This window comes from Otolemur garnettii, unplaced genomic scaffold (genome assembly GCF_000181295.1).
Source record: "Otolemur garnettii isolate 467f Iridium unplaced genomic scaffold, OtoGar3 scaffold00043, whole genome shotgun sequence".
Lineage (NCBI taxonomy): Eukaryota > Metazoa > Chordata > Mammalia > Primates > Galagidae > Otolemur > Otolemur garnettii.
The window spans coordinates 6,799,748-6,821,831 of NW_003852438.1; the positions used below are offsets into that span (position 1 = coordinate 6,799,748).

The following is a 22,084-nucleotide window of genomic DNA, read 5'->3' on the forward strand; positions in this document are numbered from 1 at the left end:
CTCGTACTCTGGGCTGTTTACAAAGGAGATAATGCCTCTTCAGCAGATTTAGAATCAGAACAAACACAACTTACAGAAATCTGATATGGGCAGCAAATCTACACCCTCCATTAACAGGAAAGTATGAGGCTATGGACCAAGAAGCAGGACGTCCTTGGCTCCTGGTTCAGAGGTCCCCTTGCCCAGCCGGCTTGCCTTGAGGACAGCTGCTTGCCCAAAGGGATGATTTTGTGCTCTCCTGGCGAATGGGTCATTGTTCACCCAGAACCTGGGCTTGGGACATGAGCTCTCCATTATGCACCTTCTAGATGCTCCATAGGCTTTTTTCCCCTCCCTCCCAGGCCGCAAGTGTCCCCAGAACAGACCCCGAACCCCTGCAGAATCTGAGCGAGAATGTGTCTGTGACTTTGACTGCAAGCCAGTGCCCTCCAAAGAGCGTCCTGCTGCCTGTGTTTATCCAGCCTGCTTCCCCACGAAAGAGAGTCGAATCCAGTGGCAAACTGCTGAGAGCCATCAGGGAAAGGTACAGGAGAGGGGACGGGGAAGGGCGGGCAGGGAAGCGCGCAGGAGAGGGCTGGGGCGCAGGCGCCGCCTCTACTCCAGGATGTGCTTGTACGAGCTGTTGGTGGACGTCCTGAAGATCTGCAGGCGAGACGACGCGCCGCTTCTGCGGCCGCCTTGCTCGCCGCCGCTTGCTCCAGAGCTCCGGCCGCCGCCTCCCTCGTAACCGCTTCCGCTGCCGCCACGGGACCCGCCTCCTCCGTAAGCTCCGCCGCCGCCTCTGCTGTAACCTCTGGAGCCTCGGCCGCCGCCTCCCGCGCCGCTGACGGTCACCTGACTGTTCTGCACCGCTGTCGGGGAGAGGGCAGCGCGGATGGGGTCAGAGGACTGGCCGGCAGCACCCACCTGCCTCACCCACCTCCTGCATCCTTGATCATGGGTAGCTTCTGGCTTGCAAACTGATACATTCCAGAGATGACAGGGCTCCTTTAAGCAACACATTGTCATTGTCTATTGAATGTACACGCTAAAGAGTTCTAGCCATTGCTGATTATTAAGCACCATACAAATCAATGTAAGCAGACAGTTTATTTCAGTGAGTTCTCCCGGGCTTTGCTGCTAGGAATCTACGATGCAGGCTTTCAGCTCCCCGCTGGTCATCCTGCAAGCACCCTAACCCCTCTCTGCCCAGCACTAACCAGCCCCTGTCCCTGGCCTCTGCTACTTACAGATGCTCACGTGGTTCTGCAGCTCTCCTGACATCCTGTAAAACCAAACCACACTGTCAGCCAGACCCACAGAAGCTGAAGGACAAAAGGCAGTGACCCAGGGACCTGAAGATGTCAGGAGCCGAGTTGTCTGTGTGAAGGGAGAGCTGTCCCCAAATCTTAGGGGAAAGTGTGTGCATGGGCAGAGGGCAGGGAGCCAGTGAGTCAAGTGACACTTGGCCACAGTGGTTTGGGTTAGGGCTTAAGGACATTCTACTTGGAGGCAGGAAAATGGTAACGGTGGCTTCCCCCTGCTCCACCAGTGCACACATCCTCTGCTCCTCACTTGACTGTTTCTGCTCACCCTGGTCTACCAATCCTCCCAGAAAAACTGGTATCGGCTTCTCTCCACACAGTCCCACTGCTCCCAGCTGTGTCCTGCCCGCCCACCTGCTCTCCTCGCCCTCCAGCAGCTGCCGGTACATAGCGATCTCCACGTCCAGGGACAGCTTGGCTCCCAGGATCGCCTGGTAGTCACGCAGCAGCCGGGCAAGCTCCTCCTTGGCCTGCTGCAGGGCCTCGTCCATGTCCTGCAGCTTCTGCCGTGCGTCCTGGAGGGCCTGCTCTCCTCTCTCCTCTGCATCCGAAATGGCCGAGTACATCTGGTCATTCTGCCCCAGAAAGAATTGGAGACCATTTGGGGGTTGAGTTTCAGGAGTCTGACCTGGCAGGACGTGGCAGGAGGCAGGTGCCTGGTCAGCCCTCTCTGAGCTCCCTTCCCACCTGCTTCTTCATGTTGCTGATCTCTGCCTGTAGCCTCTGGATGGTGTGGTTGAGCTCAGTAATCTCCATCTTGCTGTTCTTCAGGTCGTCTCCATGTCTCCCTGCCATGACCTGGAGTTCCTGGTACTAACAGCCAAAGGCAGCATCATGGTCAGCACCTGCTGCCCACCGCAAGCCTGTGCAGGAAGGGGCAGGGCTGGGCTGCCCTGAGAGTTCCCCAGAGTCAGCCCCACCCAACACTGTGGTCTCCCCACATACACACTCCCAACTATACCAAACCTCCCTCACCCAAGCTGCAGGTACACACACACACACACATCCCATATTAAGCCTCCCTCGTTCTCCGCAGCCTCTGGACAGGCTCACCCTCCAGCTCCGGCATGACCTTTCTACCTCCTAAGCCTTCACACTGGTCCTCACCCACACCATATTTCTACCCCACCATATTTCTCCCTACCCTTTCCCATGGTTTCCCTAACCATCAGATCTCATGTCCTCATTTTCCTCTCTGTTTCTGTGTCTGTATTGCCCCATCAGCCAGAACTCTACCCATAGGACATGGTTCTGAAGGGGGGGGGAGCCTCTGTATCGTGATGTTTTCACTGTTGACACCTCCCTCCCCAGTCTCATTTGGAAGTCTATTTACCCTCCCAGAACACCTGTCTGCAGGACGGTGGGGCAGAGGTCAGTGGGGATAGGAGTTGGCCACAGGTAATCTACAAAGAAGATTACCAAGTGCCAGTTATTCAGAATTTAGTGACTGAGCTGTCAGCTTTGGTACCTTCAACCAGAGTCTTCACCATCCAAAAAGCTCCAGGTCAATTTATGGTAAAGAGGTAACCAAAGATGTACCCAAAGACTTAGCTACAAAGATACTTATCTAATAGGGGAGGGAATAATAGTACAGTGGAACACCATGCTGTTAAAAATTAGGAGGAATATTCAATGTCACAGAAAGGCATTCATAAATGATATGCAAGATACCATATTTTAACAGATACCATTATGGAACAAAAGAATAAAAACATTGTAGTGGTTAGAAGCATGGGTTTGTAGACAGACACCTGAGTTTAATTAAGTTCTGGCCCTGCCATTTACCAGCTACACAACCTTAGGGAAATTAGGTAATCTCACACTCTGCTGTCTATAAAATGGTGGTAATGAAATTCCTACCATATTGGTTGTTGGAAGGATTGAATGAAATAAAATATATAAGGCAGTTGGTGCAGTGCCAGCCATATATAGGTTAGCCACAAAGAACTGATAGACAAAATACTAAATACTAATAGTCATAGTGAGATATGGGTAATCCTTATGGGGAATTTCTAGAATTTTTATAACAAGTACGTTTTACTTTAGAAATAAAAGAGACAGATAGGGCATGATGGCTCATGCCTGTAAGCCTAGCACTCTGGGAGGTTGAGGCAGGAGGATCACTTAAGCTCAGGAGTTTGAGGCCAGTCTGAGCAAGAGTGGGATCCCATCTCTACTAAAAATAGAAAAAGTAACCATGCATGGTGGCACATGCCTGTGGTCCCAGCTACTCAGGAGGCTGGGGCAGGAGGATTTCTTAAGCCCAAGAGTTTGAGGTTGCTGTGAGCTATGATGACACCATGGCACTCTACCCAGGACAAAAGAATGAGACTCTGCCTAAAACAGTGGTTCTCAACCTGTGGGTCGCAACCCCTTTGCAACAATGAAAATACATCACAGCATTAGAAAGGTTGAGAACCACAGTTTTCTTAAAAAAAAAAAAAAAAAGATGGAAAAGCAAGTAGTCAATGTACTTGATACTAATAGGAAGCCAGTAGACGACCTAATACACACCTACACGGGAGGAAAATTCAGTTCCAGTCAAGTTGGGGGAAGGGAGACAGGAAGAGAGGAAAGAGAAGAGGGGAGGGGGAGGGGATTGGTGTGCTCCCACTTAATGGGCACAGTGTAAGTGTACATGGCACACCTCCTGGGTGCAGGACACAACTACAACAGGCACTCTTCCTAACAAATGCAAACATTGTACCCTCACAAGAATCTGAAATTTAAAAAAAAAGAAAGAAAGAAGAGACAATCCAGTCCTGAGAAGAATCGTTTGTTTTCCTGGGCACCAAGTCTAGGGGCAGAGCCCACCTTGGTCTGGTACAGCGCCTCTGCCTCGTCCTTGCTCTTCTGCGCGATCAGCTCGTACTGAATCCGCACAGCGTCGATGATGCTGTCCAGATCCAGAAAGCGGTTATTGTCCATGGACAGGATGACATTGGTGTCACTGATGTGGGTCTGTATCTGGGACAGCTCCTGTAAGTCATGGAGTACAAGCTGACTCCTCCCACTCCCATTGAGACCTCAGTTTCCCCTACTGTTTCCTCAAGGCTCTCTGGGGGTGCCAGTCTGGGCCAGGTGGGAATCTTGGAGAAAACTATTTGAATGGTTGTGCAGTGAGAGGTCATGGGCAGAGTCTCAACTGCCTCACTAAAGATAGCAGGGACCCAGGCCCAGCCTCCAGGAAGAGGAAGCATCTGAACTAGGACCCCTGTAGACACCACCTCCCACCATGCCTCTCCTCCACCTGCCTTGCCTGGAGTGGTCACCATCTCAAACTAGGCCCCTGACAGGCATCCTTGCTTCTTGGGATCTCATTAGCCATCAGAAGCAAGAGAAATGGCTCCAGTTGTGAAGCCACTCAGACTCACTTTCAAGTCCTGGCTGTTCACCTACTAGCTGGGTAACCCAGACGATCATTTACTCTCTTGGGAGCCATTATTTTTTACTCTCTCAGAGCCTCAATTTTCCCATCTGTAGAATGGAGATGTCCATACCATAAGTAAACTTTCTAACTGCATCTGGCCAAGAGCAGGTACCCCAAGTTAGACACAAGCCACAGACAGACAGGTGGAGGAGTGTGCTGGCCTCACCATGGCTGTCTGTCTGCAATTCCTTTAGGACTCCACACTGTCTCCTGCAGAGTTCTCTACTAGCTGTGTCAGCTCCCCAGAACTGATGAAGACTTCTGGTGGTTTTGCCCCTACATGTCTTGGTGTGTCCTTGTTCCCCACACAGAACGAGACCCACACAGCTGTGGTGACCTCACCTTCCCTACCTTGAGAGGTTCCCCGCCTCCCATCTCCACTGCCCCCACCCAGGGAATTCTGAGGACTAGGGCTATTAGAAGATGGCTGACTCAGGCCCATAGAGTGGGGGAGCTAGGGACATAACCTAGAGGGTAACGCTGGGTTCCAGGCCTCCCCCTCTTGCAGCCCACATTCCTCATGAGATGTGAGAAAAGAAAAGGGTGTCACATCAGGACTGAACTCACTGTCTCAAAAAAGTATTTCAGGAAGTCAACCTCCCCGGCCAGAACGTCCACCTTGGACTGCAGGTCCACTTTGTTCATGTAAGCAGCATCCACGTCCTGGTAGCAAGCAGAGACAGTTGCCCTCAGCATCCAGGCACAGCCTGCTGCCAGCTTGCTGGGCAGCCCCAGCAAATGGCAAAGCTTCTCTGGGTTTATTTCCTTGCCTGGAAATGTCATCACCTCCCTCAAATAAGGGAGCAAGCCCTGGCTTTCCTGGCCAAAGGGAGGTGTGACACCAACCAGTCAGTCACACACAACACCCCAGGTCCTTCCCCAGGTCCCAAGGCCACATGTAACTGATGCTCAAAATGCTGTCAATTAATTTAATTTCACTTCCTGGCCCCTGGAGAGATGAGAACGCAGGGATTCCGGAGTCACATCAGCATCAGTGTCAGACACACCCTTCAGCATAAGGGCCCTGCATTTGGACAACACACCCAGCAAGCCGGCCCCAGAGGCCACCATGCCCTGTCACAGAGCATCCCACAGATGCCCCCTTCACTCAACCTTCCAGGCCCACAGCCCCCAGGGACCGCTCTTTGCCTCACCTTCTTCAGAACAACAAAGTCGTTTTCACCATTTGTTCTCTTGTTGATTTCATCCTCATACCTGTGGGGGGAGGTGAGAAACATGAACAGGTGCAGGGGCTGACCTTGGCTGCCTGAGGTTCCTCCTCACAGCAGAAAGCTGGGCCTAGCCCACACCTTCACTGCCCTGCCCTTGGAGAGCCCTGCTCACAGTGCCGTGTGCTCCTGGTGATGGGAATGCTGCAGGGGAGAGCCAGAGTTGGCTCCCGTCCTTCAGGCCAGTAGCAGAGGCAACAGCCCATCAAGGAAAGCTCAACCACACAGAACGCCCCCCCACATGCATCCTTTTTCAATGTTTCACCTTTGTATGTGTGTCATACTCAATCATTTTTTCAATTGAGAATGTAAAATAATTACCACTTTTGCTAAATTATTTTAAAGAAAAAAATTTTACCTACAGTTCTGCCCCCAGCACCTCCTGTGTGAATTTCATTTTCCCTTGTTGACTCACACATACTCAGCCCTCCGACAGCAAGCACATCAAGGTGACATTGACAGAGGCACCCCGCACCCCTTGTGGGGAGGAGGAAGGAGGGAGAGGCCGCCTGGTGGCCTGCGCCACTCAGGAGCAGCAACTCTGCAGCTTGGCAACTCCTGTCACCCTGCCACCAGCGGAATCAGTAGTTGGTGTTCATTGAGCATCCAGTGCTCTGGCACAGAACTGAGAACTTATTCAGCATTGAAACTGCATGGTCCCCAGTCCACCAACATCAGTCCCACTGGAAACATGTTAGAACTACAGACACTCTCGCCCCATCCCACATCTGCCAAATCAGAAACTCCGGGGTGGGGCCCAGCAACCTGATTTCAGCAAGGTGATGAGTGCTGAAGTTTAAGAACCAGGAATCTACCTGTCACAACAATCCAAAGGGAAGGTATTTGCTATTCTCACTCTACTAATGTGAAAACTAAAGATTTCAAAAGATGAATTTGTAGGCAGCTAGTAAGTGGTAGAGCCCCACACTGGGGATGAGGCTTTGGCTCTAACATCCGTGACACTATCCTGCCCCTCCTCATGTAATACAACTGACAGCTGGCTGCCAATACCATCCCAGCAAGGCTGCCACATTCAAAATGGCACCCCCTGCAGTTGTGCAGTACAGAGCCCGCATGGTCCCACACTTCACGCATGAACACTGAAGCAGAATGTCTCAGCCCGTGAACCAGTTCCCTGCCATGCTTCTCCCCACTCTGCCCTCCTGGAGCCTCACCTGTTCTTGTAGTCCTCCACGAGATCCTGCATGCTCCTGACCTCTGTGTTCTGGCGCATTTGCTCCTTATTGAGAAAATCCACCTGCCTCTGCAGCTGGCTGATATAGTTCTGCAGGAGGGGCTCCAGGTTGCTGGACTGAGTGGAGGTGTCCACCTGCTGCAGCAGCTCCCATTTCGTTTGCAGCACCTGGTTCTGCTGCTCCAGGAACCTCACCTAAGAGCGGAACACCACGGGTCCATCCCTGGCCATGGGTCAGAGCAGCTTCCCCATGAGTAGGGGATCAGCTGCCGCATGGCACACTCAGACCTCAGGGAATCAGATGGGCCCTCCAAGGGTCAGAGAGCTTCCCTCTCTCTGGGACCAGGATGCACAGAACACAATGTGGCTTCTGACAGTTGACCGAGGGATGCAAGGTCAACTTGCATAAAATTGACACTGAGCTCACTCTGCTTTTGAAGGTAAATCTCCTCTTTGGCAACAGCCACTTACACCGTAGGGCTCTCACCCCACACCCAGCTTATCCACTCCAACATGAGGAAATGGTGAGCATCTGCAACACTAACAAACCCGCGCCTCCTCTCCCTGTGTGGGTGAAATAAGTTGAGTGATAGAGAAAAGGGGGAGTAAGAGAAGGCAGGAACAATCTGGCTTAGAGTGGCAAACCAGTTCCTCAGCAAACTTGCCTGGTTCCCCTACCCTGCAGCCACTACCACTCTGCTGCCTGCCAGTATATTATTGCTCAGTAGCCTCATTTAAATGCCTTTTTTTTTTTGAGACAGAGTCTCTGTCACCCTGGTAGAGTGCCATGGCATCATCATAGTTCACAGCAATGTCAAACTCCCAGGTTCAAGCAATCCTCTTGCCTCAGCCTCCCAAGTAGCTGGGTGTTTCTATAACACAGAAATGCAAAAGTAAACATTCTCGTGTTTTTAAAATGTGTAATGCATCCTGAAGGCTTCAAGGTAAGGACCTTGGTTGTCAGTGTTTGGGAAATACCCAGGTTGCTCTTTCCTTTATTCATCCAAGAAATGAAGGGTGAGCATCTCCCTGCATTTTCACTATCTCTTCCCCAGAAACTGCACACAAAGGTCAAATCCAGAGTGCACAGATTGTCCTTCACATGGTAATGAACAATTTTCATCCTTCCTCTGTCAGTTGTGTATAATGGAACCTCTGTTTAACAGTCCTGAAAGGGACAATGGTGCTGCCTCTGTGCTGTGCGTGCACACACACAGTGCCCATCCAAAAGCCGGCCTCCTCCTCCAAGAGCTATGTAAAGGGGCAGACCCACTGCTTTATGTGGTTAGAACTGAAGCTGAAGACACTTCCTACCACATGGCACTGGAGAGAGTGCCCAGAGTCCCCCAGCCCTAGAGAATGCCCACTGGAGGGCCAGCCCGTGAACTCCCTGTTGGCTCTGACCCTAGGCTGGAACTTGGCTCCTGTTTGTCTTATCACAGCAAGAGAAGAGGTGAAGCAGCCAGCTCCCATAGGCTTGTCAGCACAGCCTCTAACAACCCTGTGAGAAATTCCTGCCACTGTATAGGGGTGGCACTCCCAGACAGTGAGAAAATCAATTCATGGCCCTGTACTCAGTGACAGTGACGTTGTGGGGACAAAAAAGAATTTTGTGGTTCCATGGGGAGTCTCCACTTAAAATAATGTGGGAGCAGTTAAACAACTCTGGGTACTCTGGTATTGGCCTGAGTACCCCACCCATGTGTCTCAGGAGCTCAGTAAAAGACACCGTGACTCTCATCCGGACACCAAATGCCAAAGGCAGAGGCTGGCTTCAGGGAGTGACTTAACCACTAGAACTGTCACTGAGAGCCATTGTGCTTTCTCCCAGGTTCCCCAAAACTCTCCTGGACTGTGTCCCACCCGCAAAATTAAGAGGAAGCTCAGCTAGCACAGAGAGTTTGGCCATTGTACTGAGCTAACCTTACCCACTCTGTGCCTTGGTACCCCCTCCCTCCCACACAATGACCTCTCGATGGTCCCAGCACCCCAGGGCTCCCTAACCCTTTGCCTGGCCAACGTCCTCCTCACCCTTTAGATCCTAACTCAAGGGGCATCGCACTGGTGTGTCCCCTTTGTGACCCCTCATGCTTCACCATTATAGTGTCTGTCAAGATTTGCAGTCATTGGTAGGGTTTGAGTCATGTTCCTCCCAAGCTGGGCTGTGACCCCCCATAAAGGCAAGCTCACATCTACTTTGTTCTCCAGAGGACACAAGGGCCCCAGGGACACACAATGCCCAGAACAGAGGAGAGGATAAATGTCACAGACTCATGAACACAGGGGACTTAGAATTGCCTGCTAGTGTGGGCTGTCCAGGCCACTCACTACCCTGGGCATAGAGGGTCGAAGACCAGCTGGGCCAAGCCAGGCCAGGTCAGTGTCTCAGTGGGAGAAGCTGGGCCCTCCTTTCCATCCTGAGGTTCTGTTCTCTTGTCATTGGTCCTAAAACAGCTTTTGTTTCCATCTTCACTCTTCTAGGGTCCAAGACTGAGGCCAAAGGGCTTGCCCAATCTGATGTTCAGCTCATAGTTACTGAGAAAATGATCTCCTGCCAGATGCTATTCTGGGTGCTGGGGATAAACAAGAGAGACAAAACTTCTGCTACCTGGGAGTCCTATTCAGAGAGACACTATGAAAAAAATAATGATCATGTCAAATGTGCCTGGGTCCACCTCGTGGTGACCGGCCAAGGGGGCAGGGCATGGGAATGCTGGACTGGCCGGTGCTGCTTCAGATAAGGCCAGAGAAGGCCTCACTGAATTGGTGGCATCTTAGGAGAGATCCGAAGAGAGGGTAGAAGCTGGGCCTCTGCCGGGGGGAAGAGTTCGAAGCAGAGGAAATGGCACGTGCAAAGGCCACTAGGGGACCAGGCCCGGGGTGCTGGAGTCTGGTAAGAATACCAGAACTGCTGGTGAGCAAGGAGAACAGGAGCAGAAGCGGAGGGGCCCCAGGGGACTGCAAACGGTTACTGCTAGCACCCTGCGGGCCAGTTTTCCAGCCTCTCTCTGCTCACTGGCCCTGCAGTCTGCAGGCTGTTGCACTCAGTGAGGGCGGGTGCACCTAGGTCCTGCAGAGGCGAGCTGGGGATTAGCAGCAGCTCTGAGCTGGAGGGCCAGATCCTAGAGCAGCGATTTTCAACTAGTGTGCCGCGGCATACTGGTGTGCCATGGGAGTATCTTAGGTGAACATTTTTAAAGATCGTTAATTAAATTATTTTCAAAAGTAAAGTACAGAAAATATTTTCTGTTTTTTACTCTTTTTTTTAATATAAACATAATTTAAGTATGCCACGGAAGTTTACCTATAGGGTCAAGTGTGCCATGAGATTATAAAAAAAAAGGGAGGTTGAAAAATACTGCCATATAGAGCCCTCTGAGATTTTGGCTTTTATTCCAAATGAAACAAGAAGCCTCTGGAGGATGCAAATATAGGAGTGATGTGACATACTCTGAAAGGGTGGCTCCGCTGTGGTGTTGAGAATAGGCTGTCTGGGGTTAAGGGTGAGAGCAGGAAGACCAGTCTGGAAACCAGAAGCCTCTCCTCCCAGCCAGGCAGAGTCCACCTGGCTAAGGAGCCTGTCCTTGTGGTCAGCTCAGGTCATGCCCTTAGGAGGATAGGAAACCAAGGACTCTTGAGCTCTGTTCACTGCCCTGTGCCTTCAAAAAGCAGGAACCTAATCAGATGAGCATCTCCTGAGGTCAGTTGCCAGCAGCCTGTGGGTACTTCACTGACAGCCAGTCCTCTCTTCTCCCTGCTCCTGCCTTGGCCCAGCCTTGGCCTCCCAGTGGTGAATCCTTACCCCAGTAAAACCCTCCCACTGCTGAGCTGTGATGATATCCAGCCAATTGCTCATCCAGGGTGGTCAGAGCAGCGAGAAGCACTCTGCTCTCTTGAGCTCCCTGGGCCTCCACGCTCTTACCTTCTTTGTCCCGCTCACACACTGCCCTGTCTGCAGCTTGTGCCCAGACCAGGAGCCAGCCCTGCAGCCCAGCGGGCACCTGGCCATGATTACCCTGAAGCCAGACCACAGGTTGGGCTCTGGCTCCAACGTTGAATCCCCCATGAGGACTGAGGGAAAGTCACCCAGTATTAGGGACCTGCATGCTCCAGGGAGCTTCCTACCATGTCCCTAAAGGCAAAGTGCTTCTTGGGATCTCCCTGTGACCACTGTGCCTCTACCACGGGACAAAAGAAATGCTAGGGAAGGTCACTGTGGCTATTCCACTGGCCGCTGCCTGGTAATTTAGACCTAATCTAGAGTTTAATCACCCTTACACCTGGAACTGGGGAGAGAGGCTTCCACATCTCCATCCGGCCCATTCTTGGCCCTGGATGAGCCAAAAGGAGGAACTCAGGTAGCAGCCTGCCCTGTGCACCAGTCCCTGTAGCCCCTAGAGAGACCCACCCAGCAGGGCCTTCACCCTGGTCCTGCCACGGCTGGCCCAGCCTGTTCCTCTGTGCCTCTGCCCTCTGTTATGTCATTTTTCTCTGGAAATTTTAACCATTTGAAATTCCCTAAAGGTGTCACACATCCATGCCTCCTGCTCCTTCTGTCTCACAATATTCTCAGCCCTGAGAACCTGTTTGACTGTTCTACCTTCACAACTCAAGTCAGACCTGGAGTCTGCAGAGAAGTCCCCACAAAACCCACCATGTGGGGCTCATGATACCCTCCTTTGAGCCACCACAGCCCAGAGAGTACTACGCCTATTAACACACTTCTCATACACTGATGTAATTCTCTGCCCCATAACTGCAGGCCCCTCGACAGCAGGACCTACGTCCTAGTTACCATTGTAGTACCTGACACAGTGTCTGGCATATAGTAGATGATGAGTAAATATTTGTGGGCTAGATGAGTGGACAAGATGGGTGGATGGATATGTGGAAGTGGAGGGGTGTGTGTGTGGTTGGATGAATGGGTGAGTAGAGATGGGAGGGATGAGTGCATGGGTGCAGGGGTGCACGGGTGGATGGAAAGTAAATAATGGTGAATGAGAAAGTGGGACCTCTGGAAATGATTGTCCCCACCGAACTGAAACAGCACAATATAGTGGGAGGTGGCAGAGTACAAGGGCCCTTTCGGTCATTTGGGCAGTGACAAAGACTCTACCTGCCCCTGAGGTACTCACCTTGTCAATGAAGGAGGCAAACTTGTTGTTGAGAACCATGATCTGCTCTCGCTCCTGGGTCTTGACCCTCTGAATTTCAGGGTCCACTTCCAGGTTAAGTGGCTCCAGGAGGCTCTGGTTAATGGTTACCTTTTGGATACCTCCCAGAGGACAAGGAGGACCAAAACCCCCGAGCCCAAAATTGCTAGCCCCAAATCCAGCACCCCCCAAACCACCTCCTCCATTGGCACCACCTCCAAAGCCACCGCCCCCAAAGCCACCACTCCTAAAGCTGACACCCCCAAAGCCTCTACCCCCTCCAAAACTTCCTCCTATTCCCCTACTCTGACGGAAACCGCTGGCACCCCTCCCCACTAGGCTAATGGAGATGCTCTTACTGCCACCCAGATTATAGAGGCTCCTGGAGCCAAACCCCCTCTCGTGGATCCCATATCCACCACCACCACACTTCCCTCGGGCCTGACACACAGACCCCACACCCCTACTCCCACCACCAGAGCCTGCAGAGGAGCTGATTCTACAAACTCGCCTGCTCCTCGAGCTAAAGGCAGACTGAGAGCTGAATTGGCGGCTCATGGTTGCTAGAGCATCCAGAAAAGCAGACAAAAGAAAAGGCTAATCCAGGAGGAGGCAGAGACAGGGAGGGAAGCAGCTCTGACTCCTCTGGGAGAGATCTGGCTCTGTCCCTGTATATATTACATGTTTCTGGGCTGGGCACCTTCAGATCCCTGGGAGGGGAGTATTCATGTTTAGTTTGCCTGCAAGCAACATTTATTCAAAACCTCATACCTGTGAGTTGCAAAAATTACATTACGAACTCCCCCAACTTGATCGTGTATCATTCATCTCTTGCCATCTAGAGATCAGAGTGCAGTAATCTCTTAGAATCTGGTTGCTGGGAACTCCTATTCAGTTTCCCCCTAAATCATTAGTTGACATCTTCCTAAGAAATACCACTGAGTTGTTTGTTTTGAGGGTGTGCCAGCGAGATCTGGGACAAAGCTAGGAGGTGTCCAGTGACTTCAGGACGACAGCTAGGACAAGGGCGGAGACACCTACCATCACAGCATTGTCCTATGGGGCCAAAGTTTTGTTCTGACCTCCCACACCCAGCATCTGCTCCCTACTGTTACCACCTCCCTGCACACCCCAAATTTTATTACGTGAAACCTCGTGTTGTGGTTACTGAGTATGAGTGGAACTCGGGGACTCTACTGGCGGCCACTCAGAGTGTATGCTGCTGGGTAAGCCTCGGAGTCCTCAAACGCAGAACAGTAAGGTCCTTCCTCAGTAAGGGGCTGTGGTTGTAGAATGGCTGAGCATCTCTCGGTACCTAATACCTCTTCTGGCTGGGAGACAAACGAGCCCCAACATCACTTTTTCTGTTTTATCATTTCCAATGTGTTATAGACAATACTTTCTTAAGATAGAATAAAATGAATTGCCCTTTAAAGGTGATTTTTAAAAAAACAAAAATACACAAAATACAACCCTTAATTTTAATTTTAGATTCGACAGACATAAAATTGTTCCGTTACTAACAATAACACGTTCCTAAAGGGTTATTCTCGAAGTCTGTTTTTACCATGAACCACTAACAAAGCCCCACGGGCCAGCACGGGTCTGTGCCCATGCCCTGAGACGCGCGTCCCGGACGCACGCCCGGGAAGGGCTCAGTCCGTGAGCACCACTGTCAGCCAGCAAAGGCATGTGTTTGCCCCCCAGACTCAAATAACTGTGACCTTCACTCAAAAGGTAATAGTAATTGTTTTTAAACTGGAAAAAAAAAAAGTCCGGCCTCAGAAAAATGACTAAGTGATTGATGTCTTGCCCACTGAGTAGAATTACTTAAAACCACCATCATGGAGACTCTCTAGCAGAGCTAGAAAGCCCTGTGATACCATATTAAAGGGAGGGCAGAATACATAATGCATTCTGTGCTGTGAACTTACAAAAATCAGAATGCAGGTAAAGCTGGCTTAAAAGTAACATAGAAAGTGAATTGCTTTATTAGGGGTTGAGAGGGCTCTGTATTTTAAATGTCCTTTTCCTTCGTATTCATGCAATAAATATTTTTGCAAAAGTTGGGGCAGAAATCCCAGCAGAGGTGAGAGAGGATGGGTGGTGTAAGAAGGAACAAGAGATGTGCTGGGCACAACAGTGAGGAAGAGGCGTCATAGGACCGGCTGGAAGAGGCCCTGAGAGCAGCTTCCACCCTTCTTATCACCAACCTCTGCTCTCTGTGCTTGGGAACTGTTTACTGGGTCATCTAGGACACCATGAGGAAAGGAAGAGCCTGAAGTTTATAGGCAGTCAAGCTGGTTTCAGGTCCCAGCCCTACTGCCTACTGGCTGTGTGATCTTAGGCAAACCGCCTACCCTAGAGCATTGGATACTTAAGGAATCCTAGTGTCTGTTTCTTAAGGATTCAATGCCATAAGGCATTAATCAAAGGCACAGAGCACTGTTCTCACTAAACAAGCACAAAAGCTGCTCACAGATCCTGGCAGGAAGCCAGAAGAATCCTGTGCAAGTCCAAACTGTTGGCAATCCTAGTACTGGGCATCTATGTCCTACACAGCCCTCCTCCTTTCCCTAACACCCCAGGAGAGCTCTTGGTAGGAGAGGGGATCCAAGACTCAGCCACCAGACCCAGAGTGGGAAGGAGACCAGTGGAGGCAGAGGAAGGAGAGGGAAGTGTAGCCAGGGGATGGGCTGGCTGTGTGATAAATTTGCCTGAAGACAAGGATTCTGAGTCAGGCAGAGGCAGAGAGAACAAAGCCAGAGGAAGAGGTAGTGTCCCCAAAGAGGAAACAGGTGTTCAGTGTCACAAAGGAGGGATAAGGTGGCCCTGGTCAGGAAGGCAGTGGAGTGGTGAAGAGACTCCTAGGCTGGGCACCCTGGGACCCAGCCTTGGCTCCCAGCTCTGCCCCTTCCAAGCCCCAGGGCTTGGACACTTAACACCTAGAGCCTCAGTTTTCTAGGCTCTTAAATAAGAATAATCACGCCAGCTTTGCAGGGTGACTGCAATGAGTAGCTGAGGTGACATAGGAAGAAATCTTCATAAGCGACCAGGAGTCAGGCAAATGTCTCCTCCCTCCAGCCCCTTCCTGCGACCCACCTCTCTCTGACCTGCTGAATGCACACAATTAACCCCTTCACATCTGTCTCTACTGCCAATTGAGTGAATTGGAGGCTCCTTGATGTTGGGACAAAACTTTATGGACCAGGAGCCCCTTCCCTCCCCGAAGGTACCTCTGAAGCTGCTGGGCAGGGAGCTGGTAATGAAAGCCTGCCCAACTGAGTTAATGCAATAACTGACTCTTGGTATCCTGGAAAACCAAGAGGTGGGCCCCAGAATTAAGCAGCCTGGAGCTGAAGCCCCTCTCCACCATTTACTGGTTTTACAACTGAACTAATTACTGAGCTCTCTGAACCCTGCTCATCTGGTGCCCAAAGCATGAAGCGCAGCTCTTGGAGATGATAAAGTTTTAAAATGATTGTGTTGTCAAAAGTGTTGTTTTGTGGCTATGGTTACAGCATTGAGACCCATGAGTCCTGTGAGAATTTGTAGAAAGAAAAGCAACTGTAGATGGCTTCACAGAAGCAAGGGCCAGGCTCTAGCTGACCTTGAGGGAGGCCTGCACTGTGTGCTGGCAGGCGGGGCACACAGGGGTGGGGGTGCTGGGGAAGGACCGGAGGACGGCTTGTGCCAAGGCCTAGAGGGGGAAGTGGGCATGGTGAGGAGCCTGGACACGGGAGGGGCAGTTGCAGAGAAGCGCCTGTCTGGAGACGGTGGGGATGGAGCTTGGCTGGCTCACAGAGGGCACCAGCCAGACCAGTGGCATTTGTCCAACACTCACTTGGATTCATATTGACCCTCATGGTGAATATGGGAAAGTATTAAATTATAGTAAAGTAAAAGAGCTAGTCCCAGGCAGCAGAGTTTAGAAAGCCTCCCATCTCTGGCTGTGCTCAGCTGCTAGCTTCCAATGTCCCCACCCCAGTTCCATCTCCTACCAGCTGGGTGGCCCCTGGGGGGGCTGCTGTCACTCCCTGGAAGGGCTTGGGTCAGGAGGAGGGATTCTCAGCAAACACTTCTAACTGTGCAGGGTGATAACTAGTCTCTACTTTCTTGAAACAAGAAAAAATGACTTGAAGTGAGGCATGAGAGATTTTGCTTGTCCCCAAAGAGATATTTAACCTCAAATCTATCTATCTATCTATCTATCTATATATATATATATATATATTTTTTTTTTTTTTTTTTTGAGACAGAGTCTGACTCTGTCAACCAGGTTAGAGTGCCATGGCATCAGCCTAGGTCACACAACCTCAAACTCCTGGGTTCAAGTGATCCTTCTGCCTCAGCCTCCTGAGTAGCTAGGACTACAGGTACCCAACACAACATCCAGCTAATTTTCCTGTTTTTAGTAGAGATGAGGTCTTATTCTTGCTCAGGATGATCTCAAACTCCTGACCTCAAGAAATCCACCCACCTCGGCCTCCCAGAGTGCCAGGATTATAGGCATGAGGAAAATTGTCCTAGGAGGACAATTTCTGTCCCTGAAGGATACTTCTTACTGGCTGGATAGCCTATAGCAGTGGTTTCTAAATGTACTACACTTTGGAATCACCTGAAAAGCTTAAAAACCCTCTAGCACCTGGACCCACATCTCTCTCCACCCACCATCTCTCTCTGCCTGCCCATTTCCTCGGCAATACATGTAGGGTCCCGATGAGAATGCCTGGGGCCAGAGCTTCATTCTACTACTTTCACTTGTGTATGTCCTTAGGGACTGGGGGTTAGTTGGTCTAGCAAGATGATCTGGACTTTGGGATTTTTAAAAGGTCCTAGGTGGTTTTAATGCACAGACATGTATAAGGACCACTGGCCTAGAGAAAACAGAAGGACACTTGAAATGGCCTCTTGAGATTCCATTCAGTCCAAGGACAACATCATAATAACCATCATGGCTGTGACAGCTGACCTCTTACAGAGTGTTTTCAGTGCACCACGCGCTGTGCTGAGTCTACAACACGGGAGGTCTCATTAAATCTAAACACCAACATCACAAGGAAGGCCTTCTGATTGCTATCCTCACTTCACAGATGGGGAAAACAAGACTTGGAGAGATAAAGAAACTTGTCCATCCATCATTTCATACACAAGTGAAAGTAGCAGGATGGAGACTTGGACCCAGGCCCCTCACTCAGGAACCCACATGTACTGCAGAGGGAAAGGGGTGGGTGGAGAGAGACGTGCCCGCTCCTCCTCTCGCCATCTCTCCCCTCCTGCCCCCAGCAAGTGCTCTCCTTAAAAGGAAAGTGAGAAGGCAGCTGAAGGCTCCAGCTCGTCCACCCTGTCTCCCAGCTACTGAAACTCAGGGCTGCCAAGAGGGTGAGGTAGGGAGGAACTGTAACCCCCAGGATCACAGTCTTGGGCAGAGGTGGGAAACGGGGATCTGAGCAGGTGCGGGTGCGACCGGCTGGGGCAGCTCCCACAGATCTATCCCCACCTCACCTGCATCTCCCAGGGTCTGGAGGTTGCTATCACAGAGGTGTGGCAGGGATGTAGGGACAGAGAAAGGGAGGGAGAGAGACTCTCACCCACCAGACCCAACCAAGGCAGGAGTGGAGGTTTGCAGCCCTCAGGAAGAGATGGGGGCCTATGATCTCCCTGAAATGGGGGCTTTTGACCTGGAATTAGCAGACAGGAAATGTGACAGACACAGACCAGAAAGCACAGCCTTCTGGGGCAGAACAGAAGTTCGGGGCCTTGCCTTCCCTCACCCCAGACACTCTCCTCCCGCATCAGAGTGTCACAGCAGACACAAGAGGGAGGGAGCAGCCCTTCATTTTCCGAGGAGGAAATAGGTACAAGAGAGGGCCTTGGCCAAAGGTACAGAGTGGGTAATACAGCCAGAACCAGAGCATGGCACCCTCCTCTTGGTCCAAAAAGGAGCAGAGAGTCCCAAGAGAAATCCTCAGCTGTCTCCATTTCCCTGCAGCCTGGGAGAGGTGAAGACACGGGACCTCCACCTCCATCTCCAGCAGCCCTGAACACAGAAGCAATGTGTGCTGGGAACATGGAAACAGCCCTGGCAGTCCCTCTCCCGATTCTGGGGTAAGGCAGGTGTTTGGGGTAACAACTAAGCCTCACATTCTTCCTCTGACCCCAAACCAGCCAGGTCCCCACCTTTGATATCCCTTTGGCTAGAATCTCAGGGCCTACCTGGAAACTAAGGGTCAGGCCATCTCTTTCCTTCTCAGCAAACCTAAGAGGTGCTCTCAGGCCTGTACATTGTCTGGGAGCTGTCTCAAGGGTACCTTGCAAATTCCCATGGCAGAGGTCCAGAGATAATGTTGTTCCAGGCGTGTTAAGACTCTTCCACCCCGCATGCGAGAAGCCATAGCTATTTATACAACCATTTATTTATAAAGCTGGAACTCTCTCCTGTCTCTCAAGCAAAGGAAGCAGCTAGGCAGGTGTGGACCCAAAGGAAAATAAGGCTGCAGGTTAGACTTAGATGGAATTCCAAAAGAAACAATGAGGTCCCAGCAGAGGAATAGGGTTGTCTGGGCAGAGACGGAGACCAGCCCCCAGCCCCACCCAACTCTGCCAGCCAGCCATCCCCCCGCCAGGCCTCAGCTGCCTCCTCTGAATGATGAGGGTTTCAGACGTGAGCAAGGGTCCACACTGAAGCCCCCACCCAGGCAGGAGAGGAGGGTTGTGGCCCTCATGAAGAGATGGGGGCCTTTCATCTCTCTGAAACGGGGGCTTCTTGACCTCAAATCAACAGATGGGAGATGTGACAGACACAGACCAATGAGCACAGCCTTCTGGGAAAGAACAGAAGTTCCAGGCCTTGCCTTCCCTCACCCCAGACACTCTCCTCCCGCATCAGAGTGCCAGAGCAAACAAGGGAGGAAGAAGCCGCCTAGGAGGGGGAAAGGGACACCAGTAGGCTATGTCCCATGTCATCGTCATCACTGTCCTAACACCTCCATGTGGATCTCTCAAAGAGAAATCTCTGCTGTTTAAAGATACTTGGAAACTCCTGGGCTGAGCACCAGGCCAAGCTACTTCCTGCGCTGACTCCCTGATGAAGGAGTCAGGCCTGGGGACGGAGAAGAAGGATTAACTTGTAAAACTGCTCTCCTGCTTACATGCGGGCTGATCCTGACTCCAAAATCCAAATGATTCTTTGGGCTCCAACTGTGGCCTATGCCTTCATCAAAAGAGACCCTGGCAGCAAGTGGGGAAATGCCCCCCACAGTCCTCTTGTTCCCTCTTGTCACTTCTCAGCTCCTTGTTATCAATGGGGAACACTACAGAACAATTAGCTGATTTCCATCCCTGACAGCTACCAGTGACCTGGTCCACCTGAACATGCTGTGAAGTCAGTCTGCATTTTCAACAACAAACCCCAAAGAGATTGGGTGGAAGTTTGGGGACTCTAGTGAGGTGCATCCCAAACCCCTTCATTGGCAGTGGCCAGTCCCACTCACTGCCCGTCCCCACAGACTGTAATGCCCAGCTGCTCTCCTCTGTTACCACCAGGGAGTTGCCACCCCAGAATTAGCCCAGGTGAGCCTTTCCTGGAGGCGAGAGCACAGGGCTCCTCTCCATGGCCAGGACCATGGCTCCCAGGCTGGCACGTGACCATGGCTCCTCTGCTCTGGGGAAGCTATACCCTCAATGGGGCAGTCAGGAGGCAGAGGAACAATGGCAGCCCCAGATCCTCAGGAAACAGCACTCGGATGCAGCGCTCAGGGCTAAGGGCAGGGCCTGAGGACATGTGGCACAAAGCCGGCAGAGGACACCAGCAGGACGGGTTGGGGGGGGTTGTTGATAGGGGCTGAGTCTCACGGAGGAGGGCTAGCCTCATGGCACCTGACTCCCAGAAAGGAGTTCTTAGGCCAGGAAGCTGAAGCTCTGGACTTGGCCCAGCCCTGACAGAGGGCCCCTAGAGTGAAGAGGACTCTTCCACCTGCCCAGACCCACCCGCCCTGGGAGCCCAGCAGAGTAGCACCATGGAAAGGAAGCCCCTGGACAGAGGCCAGAGGCCCGAGGTCCAGGCTTCAGATGCCCCAGGCCACCGTTTGCCTTAGATGGAACTGATGCTGAGTCTCTGCTGCTAAGACTGTGGGGTCAGGAGGGTCAGGGGACAGGGGGATGGGGACATACAGAAAGCACCTTACAAACTAAAAGCAGAAGTTCAGGGTTAACCGAGGGATGGTGGCAGTAGCAAGAAGACCAGTCAGGGCACACTGGCCAGGTGGCAGCTCCATAAGAAACACTGACCTCCTCCCATTCGATGCTCACGACAGCCCCACAGACAAAGCTTTGTAACCCCTTTATTACAGGTGGGGGAAAGTGAGGCTCAGGAGTTAGATAGCTTGCCTGATGCCTCACAGCCAATTAGCAGCAGGGGCGAGGCTCCAATTCAGTCCTGTCTCACCTGGGAACCCACACTCTGAAGTGGGAGGCTCGCGGCCTGGGGCTCTGGGGAAGGCTGCCTGTGCTAGCACCATGCAGTCCACAGTGTCTTCCCGCCCAGAGCTCAGCTTACAGGACACCCCAACTCTGAACAATTCACTTAGATTTCACCATGACCATGTTTGGGAAATGGCAGTTAGTACTGGGAGAAAACACACACACACACACACACACACACACACGGGACACGCACTTTCTAAGCCTAGTCCTAAGGGGCGCACTTTGCTTTGGGGGTGGTTTGTGCTGAACCATCTCGCTCCTTCCCCAGGGAGCATCAAGAGCCTGATTTTACAAGCTTATGGGTCAAGAGAGAACCTGTGTGGCCCTGAACAGTTCCCAGCCGGTGACGTTTGCTTCCTCCCCAGCCTCCCGTGTGGCCCAATAAAGCGCCCCCTCCATCCTCTCACCAGCCTCCACTTCCTGTGCACCCTTGCCAGGCTGGCACTGGGCTGGCCTCCTCTGGTTGGCTCTCCTGCTGTCCTGTGGACTATGAACAGTCCTCTGACTTAAAGCCCTGTCCCCTTTTTCCTTCCATCCCAAACTGAGCCATCATTCGAGAATGGCAAAAAGCCCTGCCCACCATGATCCCTTAAACGCTTTGCGTCCAGCTCGTGGGATGCCCATGGTCCCTGTTATGCCCTTAAGTTAAACAAAGACGTTTTACTTCCCCTCAACCAGCATGGACACTCACAGAGGGCAGGTCCCACATCTGGCACATACACCCCCTCCTGCACCCAGCCAGCTTTATACAACTCTGGGAGTTGGCAGTTCCTTGACAAAAGCCACAGCCCCACGAAGATAGGTGCCAGTACTTAATAGTATCTGACATTTGTGGAGTGTCTCCAACTTGTTAAAGCCTTTCACTTATCTGACCTGACAGACAAATGGGCAAACACACCTCACAGAGACACACACCTTCTTGTGACTCACAGACAAAATACTTTCATGCAACCTGTGACCCCAAAACAAAATGACAAAAGCAATAAGCGTGAACTAGATTTGAAGACAGATGCAGTCAGTAGGTTGAAGCTGTCCCTGTTGTCCCTACCAAGAGAAATTAAAATTAGAGCAGGGATCAAAAGTCAGGCCTGAGGCTGCTCCTGCACTCTGTTGGGAGAACACAGGCAGGAGTTTCAGCCTTCCTTTCCCCTAGGACTTCCTCCCCTCCAAGAGATACAACATTGACCAATATCCATTCAGCCATCTCTCCTAACATTAATTCAATCGCTCAGCAATGATTTGTCCAGCTCCTGGTTGTATTAGTCACCAGGCTTCCCAATAGAACACAG

General features: G+C 51.6%; 1 protein-coding gene across 1 annotated transcript; it reads right to left on the bottom strand.

Annotated features, from left to right (window-relative positions):
- Positions 1-594: 594 nt before the first annotated feature.
- On the bottom strand, positions 595-12,869 carry KRT77 (keratin 77). Its single transcript, XM_003790414.1, has 9 exons — positions 12,294-12,869; positions 7,139-7,353; positions 5,889-5,949; positions 5,302-5,397; positions 4,119-4,283; positions 1,992-2,117; positions 1,659-1,879; positions 1,230-1,264; positions 595-851 (listed from the first exon to the last, which is right to left on the bottom strand). The coding sequence occupies exons 1-9, from the start codon at positions 12,867-12,869 to the stop codon at positions 595-597; spliced, it is 1,752 nt and encodes a 583-aa protein (XP_003790462.1).
- Positions 12,870-22,084: the final 9,215 nt, after the last annotated feature.

What these genes read in the sequence shown, in the direction of transcription:
- KRT77 (XM_003790414.1), bottom strand. Translation starts at nt 12,869, where the DNA reads ATGAGCCGCCAATTCAGCTCTCAGTCTGCCTTTAGCTCGAGGAGCAGG. An exon ending in TTGCCTCCTTCATTGACAAG is followed by an intron (nt 7,354 to 12,293) that starts GTGAGTACCTCA and finishes TTCCGCTCTTAG; the next exon opens with GTGAGGTTCCTGGAGCAGCA. An exon ending in TGAAATACTTTTTTGAGACA is followed by an intron (nt 4,284 to 5,301) that starts GTGAGTTCAGTC and finishes CATGACTTACAG; the next exon opens with GAGCTGTCCCAGATACAGAC.